Source organism: Hevea brasiliensis, chromosome 18 (assembly GCF_030052815.1).
Source record: "Hevea brasiliensis isolate MT/VB/25A 57/8 chromosome 18, ASM3005281v1, whole genome shotgun sequence".
Lineage (NCBI taxonomy): Eukaryota > Viridiplantae > Streptophyta > Magnoliopsida > Malpighiales > Euphorbiaceae > Hevea > Hevea brasiliensis.
The window spans coordinates 49,551,141-49,571,429 of NC_079510.1; the positions used below are offsets into that span (position 1 = coordinate 49,551,141).

The following is a 20,289-nucleotide window of genomic DNA, read 5'->3' on the forward strand; positions in this document are numbered from 1 at the left end:
CTTTGCGGTATAAATTATGAGTTAGATTGACATTAAAATTTAAATTAATATAATATTCTTAAAATTTATAGTAAGTACAATTATTTCTAACTCAACTATGAGGCTCATCACAGTAGTTTAATTTTAAAAAAATAAATAGATAGAGTTTGACTATAAATTAGATTATCTAATAAAGAGTTTTTAGCTCACTCATCTTATAAATATAAAATATATTAAATTAAGGAACTCAGCTCACTCTTACTATCCTTAATCCATCACAAATTAATCAAACGGGAGCTCAGCTCTCTCATCCATAACACAGTCTATCTCAGATATCCATACACAATCACATATATAATATTACAACTCCAAAGTTTAGTTATTTTAAACTTAAATAAATATTACACTATTAATGTATGTGAAATTCTAGAATGAAGATAAAGAAAAAGAAGAACACAATAGAACTTCTTTGTAACAACTCAAAAATTTTTAAATTATAAATAAAATAAAAAGAAAATATTATGTTATTAATATTATAGGATTTATTTGAACTGATTTTAAAATAAATGAAGATAATAATAATAATAATAATAAATAAAGTAATAATAAATAAATTAATTAAAGTTAATTTAGTAAATGAGAATAAAATAATTAAATTTTCCTATATTATATTTATTTTTATCATTACTAGAATTTTATTAAGTTTTAACATAATAAAATAATTTTGGACCTAATTGTAAACCCCTAAAACGTTGGAGGACTAATAGTGTAATTAGAAGTTAAAAAAAAAACCCAGAAATTTAAAACGCAGCAGCCCCTCTCCCCCCCCCCCCCCCCACATTTTCATCCGGCTGGCCAGCATTAGTGCCGGCGAGGTACCGCCGGCCTTCCCCCGTGTCGGAACAACCACCGGACGGCGGCAGAACCGAGTAGGAGGCAACAGAAAGAGAGAGAAGGAGAGAGGGAGACCGCGCGCGACAGGGGCTCGACTTTGCGGTGTCACCCCAGCCTACTCCGGCTGCCATTCTAGGTGATTTCAAGTGCCACGGACTCCCAAGATGATGAACTTTCAGATGAGACCAGTGACACCCCGTTTGGTGGCCAGAGGAAAGAGAACCGGCGATGGAAAGTTGGAAGAAAATCATATGGGTTTCTCGGTTTCCGATCACTTTTCTGGTGATCCGACCGTCGAATCGAAAATCCGAAGCCACCGATGTACTCAGGACAACGAGATCTTTGAGATAGTCCCACTCCAATCGGACACCATTTGAAAAAGGCGATAATCAGATGATTCAGATCGCTTGGTGAGATTTTCAAACTTTTTCGATTTCCAAAATTTAAAAATAATTTTATGATAATTATTAACAAAATTTAGACTTAATTTAGGTGTGATCGGATCCAGGATAGCTCACCGGCGTTGGGATCGCAGTTTCAGCCAGATCCGGCTACCCGGCGGCCCGTCTCAGAACGTTGTCGATATTATAGTCAATCCTAGCATTTTCAGACGTTTTGGATGCGTTCCATGTGTCAGAATTGACATAGGTAAACCCAAACTCCAAGTTGCTCATTTTCGGCTAATACTGATTTAGAATAAAAATTCATAAAATATTTGTGGATGATCAGAAAATTATAATTTCTTTTGCAATAGCCTTATAATATTATTAAGGACCGCGGGGCAAAATTTTAAAATTTTTAGAGCTCGTTTGGGTAGTTTTTGCAAAAGGACTAATTATGGGGGCTAAATTGTAATTTTTCAAATTGTGGATTGTTGACTATTTGGGTGGGCCCAGGAGGGGCCTTGTGATGTGATTGAGTTGTGATTGTGTGATTGGCAGATATAGAAGTGTATTTTAAAGCCTTTTCAGATTGGGTAGGTCTCAAGTATAGGAGAAACTCTGCCGGATTTCCGGCATGAATTAGGCTGTCTGTTACCTCTTTAGAGTTTTATTTTGACTTAGTACTAATAAATTTATAATTTAAATATTAGGTGATCGATGTCAGCTATTTTCCTCCATCCAGCAGTCACAATAGTCCTTGGTGTACTGTGAGTAAAATATTAATTTTAATTGTAATTTCGATATTATTATATGTTCAAACATGCCAATGCATCACTTATATGTATATATCTATGTAGTTAAACTCTAGGCAAGTTTTATGTTGCATTCACAACTGTTAAAGTGCCATAGATGTTGTTTGTGGTAATTTAGAGCAGTGTGCATGCGTTAGCGTGCGTGTGGTATAGTGTTGGATATGGACAGGACGGGTAGACACGGCTTGAGATCTTCACTGGGACCCAGTCCTTCGGGGTAAACACGGCTTGAGTTCTTCAATGAGACCCCGTATTGGTTTATTAAGCGAAAGTCCGGCTTGAGTTCTTCGCTGGCAGAGGTTGGATTAAGAGGGCTGTATAGGGGATTAGCTCCCACATATTTATGGTTTGACACTATCGGGTGTGTGAGTGCTCCAAATTGTCACGACCCAACCTATGAGCCAAATCGGCATTAGGACCTGGGCCAGCCTAAAGCCCCCGAGGCCCGTAGTAAGCCTAACTATTCCTCAACCCATGACCAGGCCCACAATTTAGGCCCAATATGCATATAAAATAATTTAAATTAAACTGTTATAATTTTATTTGGGGCCAACTTAACCTAGTAATTATCATAAACTAAAATTAGGGGAGCCCAGCTCAACCCTGTTACGCCATTTACAAACTATTTTAAACTCATAAAAATTTTTCATTTGTTAATACAAAAACTTAAATTCATGCAATCCCTGACAGGCTTAATGCTACTACTAGTACATGTGGAGTCCTAAATTACAAATTTGGAGAATAATAATACAATTAAGTAATCTTTTCATAACCTGAGAGAAAAGGGACAGGTTATTCTGAAAAAGATTTCCTCCTGTAGCCTAGAAAAATAGGTGAACAGGAGTGAGTGTTCGACTCAGAGAGTAAAATATCAATTTTAACCATAATCTCTATAGCTATCTAAAGCTAATGCACCCTGTAAAGTGAAATGCAATATCATCAATGTTTTCACATCATAATAGCAAAAAGGTAATTTGGAGCACTCACACACCTGATAATGTCAAACAATACATATATGGGAATTGATCCCTATACAGCTCTCTTAATCCAAATTGTGCCAGCGAAGAACTCAAGCTCGGACTTCTACTTAATAAATCAAATCGGGGTCCCAGCAAAGAACTCAAGCCGTGTCTACCCCGAAGGACCGGGTCCCAGTGAAGATCTCAAGCCGCGTCTACCCGTCCTGTCCATAGCCAACACCACACCACACGCACGCCAACTCACGCACATTGCTCTAAATTACCACAACAACATTCATGGCACTTTAACAGTTATGAATGCAACATAATAAGTGCCTAAAGTTTAACTACATAGATACATATTTATAAGTGATGCATGGACATGCTTGAATATATAATAACATCGAAATTACAATTAAAATTAATATTTTACTCATAGTACACCGATGACTATTGTGGCTGCTGCATGCAGAAAAATAGCTGATCTCGATCACCTAATAATTAAATTATAAATTTATTAGCACTAAGTCAAAATAAAACTCTAAAGAGGCAACAGACAGCCTAATTCATACCGAAAATCTGGCAGAGTTTCCCCTATACCTGGAACCTACCCAACCTGCAAAAAGATTCAAATAACACTTCTGAATTCTAAATTTTCACAATCACATCTCATCAACATCACATGGCCCCTCCTGGGCCCTCCAAATCAGACAATAGTCATAAACTTAAAAAATTACGTTTTAGTCCCTATAACTAGCCCTTTTGCAAAAACTACCCAAATGAGCTCTAAAAATTTTAAAATTTTGCCCCGCGGTCCTTAATAATATTATAAGGTTATTGCAAAAGGAATTATAATTTTTCGATCATCCACAAATATTTTATGAATTTTATTCTAAATCGATATTAGCCGAAAATGAGCAACTTAGAGTTCGGGTTTACCTATACCAATTCTGACACTTGGAACATGTCCAGAACGTCTGAAAATGCTAGGATTGACTGTAATATTGACTACATTCTGAGACGGGCCGTCGGACAGCTGGATCTGGCTGAAAATGCGGTCCCGACGCCGGTGAGCTATCCTCGATCCGATCGCATCTAAATTAAGTCCAAATTTTATTAATAATTATCATAAAAATATTTTTAAATTTTGGAAATCAAAAAATTTCAAAAATCTCACCAAGCGATCTGGACTGTCCGATTATCGCCTTTTTCAAATGGTGTCCGATCGGAGCGGGATCAGTCCTATCTCGAAGATCTCATCGTCCTGAGTCCATCGATGGCCTTGGATTTTCGATCTGAAGGTCGGATCGTCGGAAAAGTGATCGGAAAACCACTGACGTCGCTTTCTCTCTCCTCTTTCTTTCTCTTCGTTTCTTGTCGAAAAACTCTATTAAAACCGGTGAGTCTTGGTCAGACGAGGAACCCAATGCTGCCAGAAGCTCGCTGCCGGTGTCCCTTGTCTTCCCGTCGTCGGAGATGGCTGAAAACAGCTTTGGATGGTCCTCACCGTCGCTCTCTCTCTCTCTTCGGTTCTCGTCACTGCAGCCATCTTCCATCGTCGTTTCCCGTCCCTGGTGGTCGCCCGGTCACGCTAAAGCCGCTAGGGTGGTCACCGGCAGCCGGTTCCTTGCCGACAAGAAGAAAATGGGAGGGAGAGTCGGGGAGAAAGAGAAGGGAGCTGGGGGGGGGAGGGGGGGTCTGCTGCGTTTTTGGGTTTCTGTCTCTTTTTTTTTTTTTAACTTCTAATTATACTATTAGTCCCCCAACTTTTTAGAGTTTTACAATTAGGTCCAAAATTATATATATATATATATATATATATATATATATATATATATATATATATATATATATATATATATATATATATATATATATATATATTTATTTATTATTATTATTTTTAAATTTTTGGGTTGTTACACAAATTACCTTTTTGATGTGATTTGTATGAAATTTATGACGATGTTGCATTTCACTCCATAGGGTTCATTAGCTTTAGATAGCTATAGAGATTATTGTTAAAATTGATATTTTACTCTCTGAGTCGAACGCTCACTCCTGTTCACCATATTTTTTCAGACTACAGGAGAAGACCTTTTTCAGAATAACCTGTTTCTTTCCCCTCAGGTTATGAAAATAAAAAATTTCTTAACTGTATTATTATTATCTAAATTTGTAATTTAGAACTCCGCATGTACTAGTAGTAGCATTAATCCTGTCAGGGACTGCATAAATTTTAAGTTTTTATATTAACAAATGAAAAATTTTTATAAGTCTTGAATAGTTTGTAAATGATGTAACAGGGTTGAGCTGGACTTTTCTAATTTTAGTTTCTGATAATTACTGGGCTAAGTTGGCCCAAAATAAAATTATAACAGTTTAATTTAAATTATTTTATATGCATATTGGGCCTAAATTGTGGGCCTAGTCATGAGTTGAGGAATAGTTAGGCTTACTACGGGTCTCGGGGGCTTTAGGCTAGCTCAGGTCCTAGTGCCGATCCAGCCCATAGGTTGGGTCATGACATTCTTTGACTGAACGCGTAAGAAAGATTATAGGTTATACTAAAAAAGAAATCCTCCCGTAACCTGAAAAAATAAGGTAAATAGGAGTGAGCGTTCGACTCGTAGAGTAAGATATTAATTTTAAATATAATTTCTATAACTATCTAAGGCGAATGCATCCCTAAGTATGAAATGCAACTTATACAAATATATTCAAATAAATTCAAATAATACTTGCATAAAAGATAATTTGGAGCACTCATATACCTGTGTGTCACATCAATCACATAAATACACACACACACACACACACAGATATATATATATGGAAGCTGATCCCCTATATAGCTCTTATAATTCTAACTTCTGCTAATGAAATCAACTCAAGTCAGACTTTCTCTTAATAATCCAAATGTGGGGGTCAGTGAGATCCATTCAAAGCCATACTCATCCTCACTTATCACAAAAAGGATTGGATCCCAACGAGACTAGCTCCAGCTGATCTACCGGTCCTACCCATAACCCACATCACACCACACACACGCTGATACACGCATACAGCTCCAAATTACCCTAAGACGATATCCACATTAATTTCATCAAACAAAAATGTAACATAAGGCGTGCCTAATAATAGCTATATATATATATATTTACAAGTGAATGCATGGGCATGCTTTAAATATTCAATAATATTAAAATCATAAATCAAATTAATATCTATTCACTGGTTAATCAGAGATCATTGAAACAGCTAGGCGAAGGAGGAGAGTTAACTCGGAACACCTAAACAATTATATCCATTAATTTATTAATATTAAAACAAAACAAGAAAGTTAAAGAGTTAAAGACATCATAAATTTATACTCAAAATCTAACTGAGTTTTTCTTGTACCTAGAATCTACTCAACCTGCAAGACAACTCAAACAACACTTCTAAATCCAATGGCCTTAGGCCCACATCACATCACAACAACATCATATTGCTTCTCATAGACCCGTCAAACCAATAAAAATTATATAACTGCACATAAAAATAATTATTTAAAAATTTAGAGTATTACAAGAAATTTCATCATATATATCACAAAAATTTCCATGGTATGAATTTGCAAAATAAAAGAGCACTAAGTGAGTTAATTGATCACCATTTCAATGTTTAAATCAGTGTTGAGAATTGTAAAAATAAGAGAGAAAGTTCAGAGAATAAAGGTTGAATTCTGCTTACCTATCAATCTATAAGCATCAGTTAAACTCTTATTGGGATTAAGAGTGTTGTATTGTGATAGGAGTTAATCTCTTGATATTTTGGATTATCTATTGATAAAGTCCTTATTGATTTAAGAGTCATTTTCAGATTAGAACTCTGACTCATCAAGCATCTCATAATTATGTATGAGGAGAAAAATCTCCGTTTTTTAGCTGTGTCTAAATATCTTTTTAGGCTACTGAGCGATGAGTGGATCATCCATTAAGACTAGCATGTTTCGAGTGAACGGTATTTGGACGAGTGCCATCTCTATCATTTGACAATATTTTAATTATCAAGCTAATGTTTGGAAAATAGTGATTATCAAATATTAAAATGTCCATGTTTTTCTTCCCATCCATTAAAAGAAAACCTCATTGTGTTACTAACAAACCTAATTCTTACTATTCAGCTTTAGTTAGGTAATATTGTAGTTATCAAGTTTTAATTAAGGTTAAATAAATAAAAAATAATTATCAAAATAAAAATAAAAATAAATCTAATTCTTTTTTATATTTTTCAAATTTCTTCTTTTAAAATAGATAGCTTTCCTTTATTTTTTTTCCTTCATAATAATTATTATTTTAAAGTTTATTTTATTTAATAAAAATTTAATAATTCAAACAATAATTAGTGGATAATATGTAGTTTTCTCTCTTTATAGTCTTGAAATTGATAAATTTTGAAATAAATGTATGACAAGACTTGAAGTTGAAACTTACCTTACATATTTAAAGATGAAAGAATGTGTTCATAAAATTTGATCCATTAGATGAACTTTTTCCCACTGTATCTAATGGTTAATATCTTTGCAAGTACATGCATGGTTTTTTTTTTTTTTTTTGAAAGTTAGAGATTAATAAGTTTCATCCAATTGTGTTGCTTGACTTCATATAGAATATTAATTATTGAATGGAATCAGTTCATGCATCAATTTTCTGACACTTTTCATAATAAAAAAAAAGATAATTTTTTGATTGAATATTTGTTAAATTCAGTATTTTTCTAAAAAAAAATCAAAAATAAAATTTTTCAACCTTTATTAAAAATTATATATATATATATATATATATATATATATATATATATATATATATATATATATATATATATATATATATATATATATATATACACTCTTAAAGAGTTAATACAAGTGATAAGAAATATTCATTCAGTGTGTGTGAAATATGAATGTCACAATATTTCTTATTGGGTGTGTGGTTAACCTATTCATAAACCTGGTTTTTCCTATTAAAAACAATATATTTTTATGTATTCTAAATTTTTGCAAATATATAACTAAATAATTTTTTAAAAAATTTTTATATATTTATTTAAATAAAATATTTAAATAGTAATAATCGAATATTAAAAAAATCATATAATATTCATAAATTACTTCATTAATAAACTGGATTTACATATCCAAAGATAAATTGCTTAAGTAATAAATTAAAAAATGCAATTAAAAATAAAAAGGAAAAATCACAATCATTTAAAAATATTATATTTTTTCATGCTAACAGTAAAATTTAAATGAAAAACTTAATTACATAAAAATTTAAAATTAATTAAATAAAAGTTTAAAATTACAATTCCTATATTATTTTAACTTCCATGTTTATTAATTAACTTGATAATAACATTAATTATAAATAAAGAAAAACACACATAATTTAATTTTAATTTTTTTTCATAAAATAATATTACAATTACTTTTTATTTGTCATGCTAAATTCTCATCTATTATTTGATAAAAAAAATGGAATATCTAAGTAACATTTTTTTAATACGTGATTAAATATTTTTAGATTAATTTTCACATATTAAAATTAAATATTTTTCCTCGGACAATTTTACTAAAGTCGTCTTCAAGTTAAAATGTCTTTTCCTAAAACCTAAAAACCACCCATCTTCAAAGACTTGTTTGATTCGAAATTTCAGCTTTTTTTTTTTTAAATGTGGACTATTTAATATTAAAGTTAAAATTTATATTTTTTTTATAAATATATCCAAAATGTTATTAAAATTAATTTTAAAAAATGTTTGATTATTTTAAAATTTTATAATTAAAACATACGAAATTTAATTAATAAATTTAAAATAATATTTTTGATAATACTTAAAATAGTAATATTAAATAAACTCTTAATATATTAATTGTTTGTATACGTATATATAATTGAATTATTTGAAAGCAACTTAAACTAATGGAAGCTTGGCAAATAATTAATAATATATTTTTTTCAAAAAAGTAATTTATATAAATAAATATTTTTCATAAAAATTTTATTTTATTAAAATATTTTTTATAAAAATATTTTTTATTATTTACTTATAATGTTAAATTAATAATATATGTTTATATTATATATGTATAAGTATTTATATATTTTAATAAAATTATTAAAATTTATAAAATAACTACATCTTTTTTAAAAATAATTTATTTTTTTAATAAAAAAATTTATCATTAATCTATTTTTTTAAATATTTTTTATTATTTACTTATAATATTAAATTAGTAATATATTTTTAAAAATTAATGATATATGCTTATATTATATATGTATAAATATTTATATATTTTAATAAAATTATCAAAATTCATAAAATAACGGTAACTTTTTTAAAATAATTTATTTTTTTAATAAAAAAATTTATCATTAATCTATTTTTTTAAATATTTTTTATTATTTACTTATAATATTAAATTAATAATATATTTTTAAAAATTAATGATATATGCTTATATTATATATGTATAAATATTTATATATTTTAATAAAATTATAAAAATTCATAAAATAACGGTAACTTTTTTAAAATAATTTATTTTTTAATAAAAAAATTTATCATTAATTTATTTTTTAAATACCTCAAACGCTACAAAATAATATGAATCAGTTAGATTTCCATAATCATAAAATTGTTGATGTTTTTCTACTTTTTATTATTAAAAATTTTAAAAGTTTAAATAATAGCTATCGAATTTTGCTTCTACCATAATTCGATTAATTAAGAAATCCAGTTGCTAGATTATTAATTCAACCAATAAGTCATAAAAAATTAATTAAATATTATATCTCTATAAATATAAATAAATTATTTAATTAATTAATTAATTTTTTAAAATCTAAATTCTACATTCATTAAATTATATTTACATAAGTGTTAATCTTAAGTAAATTAGACTTTATTAATTTTTAGAAGTAAATTATTAAATAATACCAAAATTTTTGAAGAAAATATATTTATTTTCATAAATTATATAAAAATTTTATTAATATTTAAAATTAAAATTACTAATGCTGTATAATATAAAAAAAATTAGTTAAATTTTTTATTATAAAAAATTAATATTATATATGTGATAATTTAATTAACATAAAGTAAATTTATATAAAATTATGCAATAATTTTATTATAAAAATTATTACTAAATCTAAAATTTATTATGTATAGTGAAAAACATTAATTTGAAAAAATATAATTTACAACGATTTTTTAATGAGTGTGATATTACACTTATCAAAATTTAATAAATATATTTATTAATTACTAATTTTACATAAAAATAATAAATAATTTTTTATATGATATTATATAATTTTTAATATAATATTATATAGTTTTTATATAATATTTATAATTTTTTTTTATCTAAAATTAGTAATAAGTAAGCTCATTAATGCAATGTTTCACTCTTAGAAAAGTTGACTTTTAAAAAACCACGGAGTACGATTGAAATTTTTTTTTATCAATAATGAGTATCGCAAAGGGTCAAAAGGTTTAACGATTGCGTTTCAAGTATAATGATCCGTCGATTCCACGATACAAAAGGAAAAAGAAATTAAAAATAATAATAATAAATAAATCATCAAGCTAATAGTGACTCTACCGAGAATTTGTTTTGTTTAATTATTGAATATAATCAATAATTATCAATTGATAATTAATAATTGATAATTAATAATAACTGATTTATGTTAAATGTTTAATAAAATCATATTTAACTGTTATTATTGTTGATATGTGAAATGGTTAATAAAAATATATATTATATAATTTATTTTATTATTGAAATAAATATAAAATTATAAATTTATTATATTATATTATTTATTTTATTATTAATTAAATATATAATTATTAAATTAATATATTATATTATTTATTATATTATTAAAATAAATATATAATTATTAATCTATTATATTATATTATTTATTTTATTATTGAAATAAAAAAATAATTAAAATTTTTAAAAAATAATTAAATAATTTTTAAAATATAGATAAAATAAAAAAAATAATTATTATTATTGATAAAGAAAAAATTTATAATTAATTTTAAGTTTTTAGATATAAATAAATATTTTATATTTTATGTTATTAATAAAAAATATTTTAATAAATTTAAAATTCTTTAATTAAAATATTAAAATTATAAATGAAAAATATAAAAATATTAATAATATTAATTTTTAAGTTAAATAAAAAAAAATATGATTAAAATAAAAAATAAAATAAAATCAACTATCAGCCGATGAAAAATAACTTTAAAAATAGAGCTGATATAAACTATAGCTGATAAATATCATATCAACTATCTATCAGCTATCAGTTTTATTTTTTTAAATTTATCAAACATTCTAGTTCACCTATTTGAGTGTCTATCAACTATCAATTACATTCAACAGGTGAACCAAACACCTTCTAAATAACATTTATATGAGTGCCCCACTTGTTATTTTCATATTAAAAAGATCATACAATAATTAAACTTAAATGTTAAATTACTTAAAATATTTTCGTAGTTCAGCTTTATTATAATTTATTAAATAAAAAATTTACATGTGGTAAAGTTGGTGGTGGCTAAACTGAAGCTTGAGCTCATATTTATGTTCATTTCAGGCCAGGCTTAGCCCAACTTTTCTGCAGCTAAACCATTTTTCCAACCAACATTGGCTGAGAGGATGAGGCCTTCTTTTGAAGCCGAGTCCTACTTGATTGATGATATATATCTGCATCCCATGTGGCTTCATTAAAAAAAAAAAAAAAAAACCTTATTAATTAAACAAATATGTTTCATTAAATTAATTAGCTTTTTTCTCAAACTAAATTAATTGGTTTGTTTTTCTCTTTATTTAGAGAAATGATAATTACATTGTTAATAAATAATATATTGTCTTATCCGAAAGCAAGCCATTCAATTTATGGTTTTCTTTTTTAAATAATCAACAAAATTTCAAATACACCCCAATGGGCTTTAATGCAACGAATTGCGATTCAAGAAAATAAATAAATAAATAAAATAAAATATACCCCATTAAACTAGCAAAATAATAATAATAATAATAAACTCTTATGTTACTGCCCAGGATCGAACTGGGGACCTTCAGTGTGTAAGACTGACGTGATAACCACTACACCACAGCAACTTCGACAAAGTTATTGAAGAAACTAATTTTTTTTATAGATATAGTTATAAATATAAGCCGAAAAGATAAGATGGCAGTACCTAGAAAACCATCACATTTTAGGGGGAGAATTAATCGTTGAATAAAGAATGCTTATCTTATCTTTTCAAACAAGTGGAATTTTTGTTATCAAGGAAAAAGATAAAAAGTAGAAAAGATAAGCGGGTTTTAGTGCTTCTTTGTCTCGTCCCTCTGTGCTATTGCCTGCAACCGGCTATGAGTAAATACTAAGGGTTTATTCGGTAATATTATATATTTTAATAATTTTTAATTATTTTATTATAAGTTAATGATTAGATATTAAATATTAATAATTAATTAATTATATAATAATTTAAATTAAAAATATTTGATAAAAATAACGATTAAATTAATTATTAAATATGAAAATAGTAATATAATTTTTTTAATCTAGTCAAAATACCTTCTCAACCTTTAAAAGTTGAAAAGATAAATTTTTATTTACTACTCTCTCAACTTTTAAAAGTGCATACGAATTAGTAATAGAAATGAATCATTATTAAAATTACGGTCAATTTTAATAAAATCTTTATTTCTATGTAACCCACAGTATACACACAGACTCTGCACTCGATATGAGATTCTAAAATGCTAACTCGTGGATATATCTGATTTACTTATGAATCTCAATCAGAGCCATACTAAAACACGAAGAAAGTGATAAATTGATAATTAGGATTAACAAAATATAATTGATTAAAATAAAATTTCTAATTACCGACACATTTTGAGAATCTCAGAAAAAATTAAGATAAAACGATTTTGTGGACTAATATAATTAACACAATTAGCACAAATTCTGAACAATATTGGCTGCAGATATATATATATATATATATATATATATATATATATATATATATATATATATATATATATATATAAGTGTAGCCAACTTTAGACTTTGCCACACCCTTCCAAGGTTGGGTCAGAGATCGCGGCCGTCTTTTCATCATATTGTCGTATTTATTTCTACATTCAATTGGATTTATAAAGTATTATTAATCATAATCATGCCTTTCTAATTTTGATTATTTATATTGAGATTAATGGATTAATTATAAAGGAGAAAAACATTTATTTTAATAAAATTTTACCTTTTCTTAATAAGACATATAAAGGGCAATTAATTAAGTTCTATAAAAGCATATAATTAAAAGATATTTTGTTTGAGAAAGGTGCGATTTGACAAAAGCATGCATTCTTCAAATAATAGAATGAAAAACAGATATACTTAGCTATTGATGATGAATCAATTTGACTAAATTAAGCAATTTAAAATTCATAGATATCCAATCTTCTTAATTAGATATTGTTTGTCTTATGTTATGCTAATCAATATAGATTATAGATCATTAACGTCCTAGACGCGGCTTTGGTCTTCCTTCCAAATTCCAAAATAGAAATATGTGCAAGATGTCTTATATATTCAATGCTAAAAATTTGGAATATTATTGAACTTCCACACCCTTTTGTAATTAAAAGAGAAGAAAAACTTGCACCAATAAGTTTCAATGTTCTAAAACGGTAAAATTTCAAGTTGGAATCTCATTAAAAGAAAACATCACATCACAGTTTTGTCGATACCATCCATCTTTAAAATATCATTATTTCTTTCTTGAATTATCAAAAAGAAAATTAAACAGAAAGCGGAAAAGAAAGAATTTTAAAGAAGGAAAGCAGACCTCCTAGCTTCCATGCTGCTAGTAGTATCCAAGATGGTGAAACTTTTGGATACCAAAAAGCTCAGCCAAAGGAAAATGGCAAAAAATAATCTATCAGAGCTTAATAGAAGCATAATAAGCAGGGGATCTTCAGCAACAGCAGCATCATCATCTTCATCAAGCCAGCAGTCTCTAAGAACGAAGAGCCCTGCTCCTTTTTTATCAAAAACGTACGATTTATTGGAAGAAAATGAGCAAGAATCTTCATCAACAGGAGCAGATATTGGTGGTGTTGATGATGGCAAGAAAATTGTTTCATGGAATGCTCAAGGAACTGGGTTCATAGTTTGGTCTCCTGCCGTGTTCTCGAAGAATACCTTGCCTAGATACTTCAAGCACAACAACTTCTCTAGCTTCATTCGCCAGCTTAACACCTATGTGAGTAATATTATCTCATATCTATACTAGCTCTTACATTTACTTAAACATGAAAAACCTAATCGATCATATTGTCTATGCAATTTTGAGAGCTATTTCTGATTTTCTGCAATTCCAAAATGATCTCTATAAGATCGCATGTGGTTGAGATTTTATGTATCTGAACTAGTACATGATGAGATTCTATGGCTGATATAACCTGATATTGATGTTTGAGTCAGTTTCATGATTTGATCTGCAAAAATTCTCTGCATGATGCAACCAATGAGAAAAATCTCGAGAAAAATCAACGGTAAATATTTCATTTTCTTACTCCTTCAACCTATTATCTATATGAAACCTATATGTTTGTGTCTCGAAGAGTGTAAACAAGTTTTTCCCTTGTTTTGGTTCTTAACAGTACCCAGTTGGTCAAAATATAAATGTGAAACATTTGACTCAAAATCTATGATATGTTTTTCTTAATTTGTAATAGTCAAAACAAGCACACTACGCCTATATTTTGTAAACTAGACTTTCATCACCGCTGTCTGAGTTTGATAATTAATATTGAGTTTGATAATTAATATTTGGTTTGCGAACATTAATCAAACCTTAAGCACACTCATGCTTTACGTTTCAGGTGTTTATGCAGTTTCGATCAGTTTGCCGTATTGAGAGTTAAACACATCTTAACGATTGAAAAATATTTATCTAGATTTGATCTATCTTATATATAGACCATAAAATTTATTGAAAGGAGTTTAAACATGAAAATTAAAACTAGAATCGAGCTTTAAATTAAATAATAATAATAATAATAATAATAATAATAATAATAATAATAATAATAATAATAATAATAATAATAATAATATGTAGACTCGAGTTGATTCAGTTACGTATATAACTATAACACCATGCATACTAGCTAGTGATGTGATGTAAGATAAACAAACTTTGCACTGATCATATACATGTTATGACATTTTAATGGCGATTACCTTCCAAAAAATCAATGCACAGGGATTCAAGAAAACATCATCCAAGCTATGGGAGTTCAAGCATGAGAAATTCCAGAAAGGTAGCAGGCACTTGCTAGTGGAGATCACTCGGAAGAAATGCGAACCCAGTATCTTTCCAGCATATCTAAAGGCTTCCAATGAAGAGAATGCAACAACTGCTGTGGAGGAAAATTATCGTTCAGTACTCTTAGAGGAGAATAATAACCTTAAAAGAGAGAATTTGGAACTGCAAATGCAAATAGCCAAATTCAAATCACTAGAAATCAAGTTGTTGGATTGCGTTTCTCAATATATGGGAAGCCACCAGAACAAAATAAGGAGGCTATGTTAGGGGGCTTGGAAAAATTCCAGAAAAAACAAAATTTACAATTGAGTACAATCATAGCTTTTATGTCTCCCCCAGCAATTGTGCTTTGTCTAAAGTTCATGGCTTGCAATAGACTAATCACTTGATATAAGTCCCTACAATTATGTAAACAATTGGGAACTTAAAATTTGTGTTTTTCTTTCCCTCATAAAAACAGGAGAAAAAAAAAAAAAATCGAGGTCGAATCCAACCACTGAGCAAATATCTAATTTTATTCTTAGTTTGTGCTATTAATAATTAAAAATAATTATCAATGAGCTTTAATTTTATTATACTTCAGTTGTAACTGTGAGGTTAAGTTTAGGTTGCAATAAAGTCAATTATATCAAAAAATAGTTCTTCATTAATTTTGTAGCTAAAAATCTAATTTTCTTTTAGTAATTTTGAGTTTAGCTAAGGTTATGCACATGTTTGATAAAATTTAACATTAATAATTATTTTATAAAAAAAAATTACAAATCTTAATTTTGAAATAACTTACATATATGTAAAAAATATTTTTTATGAAAATTATTTTTTAAAAAAATATTTTTTATGAAAAATATTTTTTAAAAAAATATTTTTTATTAAAATATTTTTTTTATTTAATTAAAAAAATAAAAAATAACTCAACTTACAAGCCCGTTTCTCGAAGAGCTTACTATCCCCTTCTGCATAAACATCCTTGCTCCTCGGATCGTCTTATTTTCTTCTCTACCAAAATCTGTAACGTTTGCTTGGGGCTGCTTTCCAAAACCCTAACCCAGTATGAAAATGCAATTAGGATATAGAAAGTATTTAGTTTAACTTATAAGTTTATTAAATTTACTTATAAGTAAAAAATTAAAAATAAATTAGTATTTAATTTAACTTATAAATTAAAAAATTATTTAAAATTAAGTCAAAAGTCATAAATAAGATATCTTTTATAATTCATTTATTTATTTATTTTAAAATTATATTTTAATCAAATAAAAGACTATATTATACTAATTTTTTTTAAATAATAATTATAACATTTAATTATATATCTTTCTGATCATTTTAATCAATTAAGTTAAAAGTAATTAGCGAAGTCAAACACCCTCATGTGAAACTAAACTAATATTGTGGAAGGCCTCAATTTCCTTCGTATAAATTATTCTGGGAGGCCTCAAATAATATAAATTATTCTGGGAGGCCTCAAATAATAGCTCGTTTTCTTTGTGGTCAGCTTACCATCTAGCATATCAGAGGAAATTCTCTATCAGATTGGAGAATGAAGCATCATCTTCAAATATGGTTAGAGGCCTTGGGAAAAAACTGTGGCTCCTATATTCCTGCCAAGATAGAGCACTTCGTATGGTGAGCATGTGTGACTTAATTTCCAACTAAGGTGAATATCGGTCATTGTGGTGTGTCTATTGACTCTGTATGTAAGCTGTGTGGGGACCATCATGAAATTAGTATCCGTTTGATTGGATGTGTGTAACACCCTCCTCCCTATAGCAATTTCGTATATTCTACTGTTCTGGTGATCAATATACAGAAAAATATTTAAACTAAAGTGAAGAACCATAATTAACTCAAATATTAATAAAAAAAATTTAGAAAAAATTTTAGAAATAAAATACAACAAAGTTAAATGAGCTGGTGTCTTAGCGATGGGCAACCCAGTGGGAAGTTACAGTCCTCGCAACTAAGAGTCCTAGACTAGGGAGAAAATTCATAAAATAATTTTTAGGACTTCAAAGAAGAGTCATTGAGGTTTCTAAGGCATTAGAATGCCAAGAAAATGCTTAGAAAAATTTTTTAATCGGTACAGATAATTTTAGTCTGTTAAGCCAAACGGAGGGCATTTTGGTCATTTCTCCTTCAGAGGTGATTTTTGGCCGACTTGTCCAGTTAAGTAAATAATTATTATGACATAAAATATGAATAAATATTGCTAAAAATAAAATTGAAAATGAGTAGAGAAGAAAAGGAAAGAAAATGAGATTAAATGACAATTTTGACATCACATGATGTCATCAACCCTTTCTCCACCAATCACAATTAAAGGCCACTAATTTAAGTAATAAAAGAAGATAAAGGAAAAAAAAAAAAGTCATCAACTTCTCCAAACCAACCCAGCCGTCTCCCTCTCCTTCATACCCAAACCTCCATTAAAGCTTACCAAAGCTTCAAACCTCACCAAATCTCACCTTGAAACCACTACTTAGCTTCACAAAAATTTAATCTTGCAACTTGAACATCCTCTAGGCAGCCAAAAGAGGAAGGAAAAAATAAGTTTGGTTAGCTTGAAATTCAGCTCCAACAAGGTTAGTGTCCAACTCTTACTCCTTTTGGTTTAGTTCATGTTTAATGGCATGAATTGTGTAGGAATTACAAGAAAATAAAATAAACATATGTGTGTGTACACCCTACAAATTTCGGTAGCTAGGGTTAGTTAGGGTTTGATGATTTTGCTTGATAGCAAAGTGGTTATAAGCAGCCCTAGGTATTAGATGAGTGATGAAACATGGTTGTGTAAGTGAAATGCAAGGATTATACATGAATGAACTTGAAAAAAATGTGGACACTTTACAACATTAGGGTTTGCTCATGTAATGGTATGTTAACTTTGTAATGGTCAATTAGTGACCATTTGAATGTGTGTGGGAAGGAATTGAAGTGAGTAAGGATGTTGGAGTTGAAATTTGGTGTGCTGCCCTTGGTGACCTGCAGGACTGAGTATGAGTCCAGTAGGTTTGGGTAGCTATAAATGGAGTTGTAGAGGTTCAATTGGTGCAAGGCTAATTGGACATGAAACTAAACACATAATGGCACAACTTTGGTGAAGAAACCCTGCCCAGAAAACCAAACAAGTTGACCTAAAAATTGCCCTAATCCGAGTGATTTGTATTCTACCTGGGCAAAATGACCAAATAAACAGTATTTATTCATTTGGTCATAACTCAGTGTAGAAAGGTCCAATTGACCTGAAATTTTACTAGCGAAAAGTTGAGATATAGACCTACAACTTTCATGAAGAAACCAAACCTAAATTTTGATCATAACATGTTCAAAAATTGACCTACAGTCAATGCACAAAACACTGTAGATTTGGTTCTGTCCAGAAAATCTGGAAAGTTTGCAATCCGGCCAGTTATAGTGTTTAAGTCATAAATTGAGCTACAAAACTCCAAATGGGGTGATTCAAAAAAAGAAATGTAACTAGACACAATAAGGAACAACTTTTATGGAGACAACTTTACCAAATTCCTACTGTACAAATGACCAATGAAATAGTAAATATAATGCTTGAAATCTGAAAGTTTTGAATAACTAACACCAAGCTTAGAAATGGTATTGACATCCAATACCAACAACTGTAGAATGCAAAATGTAGTATATTGGGAGTATTAGAACCAATGTACCTATTGTCTATGCAAAAGTCAACATTTTAGTTGACTAATAAAATGAATAGTAACACTTAAACTTAAATTTCAAGAATTGAAAAATTTAAAAGTGTAACCTAGCAAAGTTGGTTTGGATAGGTTGACATGCCAATAGGGTTCAGTTAATAGCACTGCACATGGCATTATGCCACTATGTGATTTCATGGTTTTTAGCCATTCTGATATTGTGTTGATATTTGGCCTTGTGCCTAATGTTATTACAGCTTATTAGCTGTTCTGTTGCACACTGGGAGATACATATGTGACCGATGGTGTGACGGCCCAAGATACTTGATAACCAGTGCCAGTTTATCCATTTATCCAGTCCAGTTTATCCATTTATCCAGTCCAGTCATCCAGTATAGGTTACTCGGGCAACCAAAAATGAAAATTAATAATTTTAATGAAATAATGAATGTAACAAGTACAAAATAAATAAGACTACATATAATTATCAAAAATCTGTTTGCATAAGACATCAATACTGTAACACCCCAAAATTTTAAATTTTATTATCTTATGAGTATTATTGATATTTTAATTTTATTTAAATTTTAAGAAATTATTTGAGATTTTTCGGATTTTAAAAATCGGGTTCGATTTTCCGAAAATATAAACTTTGATGATTTTTAAAAATTTATTTAAAGACCACGTGGCAAAACTAAAAATATATTTGGAGTCTACAAATTTTTTTGAGTTTTCTATAATTTTTTCAGATTTTTTGGACCTCGTTTTCTGTCCCAAGGCAGAGTAAAAATTTAAAATTTTGTATCCTGAATCGAATCGGCTGAATCGAACCAGATCGGATCGGACCGGTCGAATCGGACCGGCCTTTTCTTTTTCTTCCTTCTTCTCCCCACGCACGTCCCGACCCTCCTCTCTTCCTCTCTCGTTTTCTCTCTCCTCCCTCCTCCCCTTGCCGCGCCGCCGCCTCCTCTGCCACCCCAGCTCCCCGGCTCCTGTCCCCAGCCGTCCCAGCCCACCGGCCGCTGCCTGGAACCCCAGAAAACGGCGTCCGAAGCGAACCGACGCGAAAGCGTGCCGCTTCGTCTTCCCTGCCGAAATTCGGCCGATCCGGTCACCAATTGGACTGGGTCTTGTGTCTAAATCCATCTACTCGTCGAGAGCT

At 29.1% G+C, this 20,289-nt stretch overlaps 1 protein-coding gene and 1 non-coding gene across 2 annotated transcripts; one reads left to right on the forward strand and one right to left on the reverse strand.

Moving 5' to 3' along the window:
- Positions 1–12,156: 12,156 nt before the first annotated feature.
- On the reverse strand, positions 12,157–12,229 carry TRNAV-UAC (transfer RNA valine (anticodon UAC)). The gene has a single exon. It is a non-coding gene; the product is annotated as a tRNA-Val (tRNA).
- A 1,699-nt stretch (positions 12,230–13,928) lies between these two features.
- LOC110635098 (heat stress transcription factor B-2a) lies at positions 13,929–15,853 on the forward strand. Its single transcript, XM_021784309.2, has 2 exons — positions 13,929–14,391; positions 15,397–15,853. The coding sequence occupies exons 1-2, from the start codon at positions 13,987–13,989 to the stop codon at positions 15,724–15,726; spliced, it is 735 nt and encodes a 244-aa protein (XP_021640001.2). The 5' UTR covers positions 13,929–13,986; the 3' UTR covers positions 15,727–15,853.
- The last annotated feature ends 4,436 nt before the right edge of the window (positions 15,854–20,289 follow it).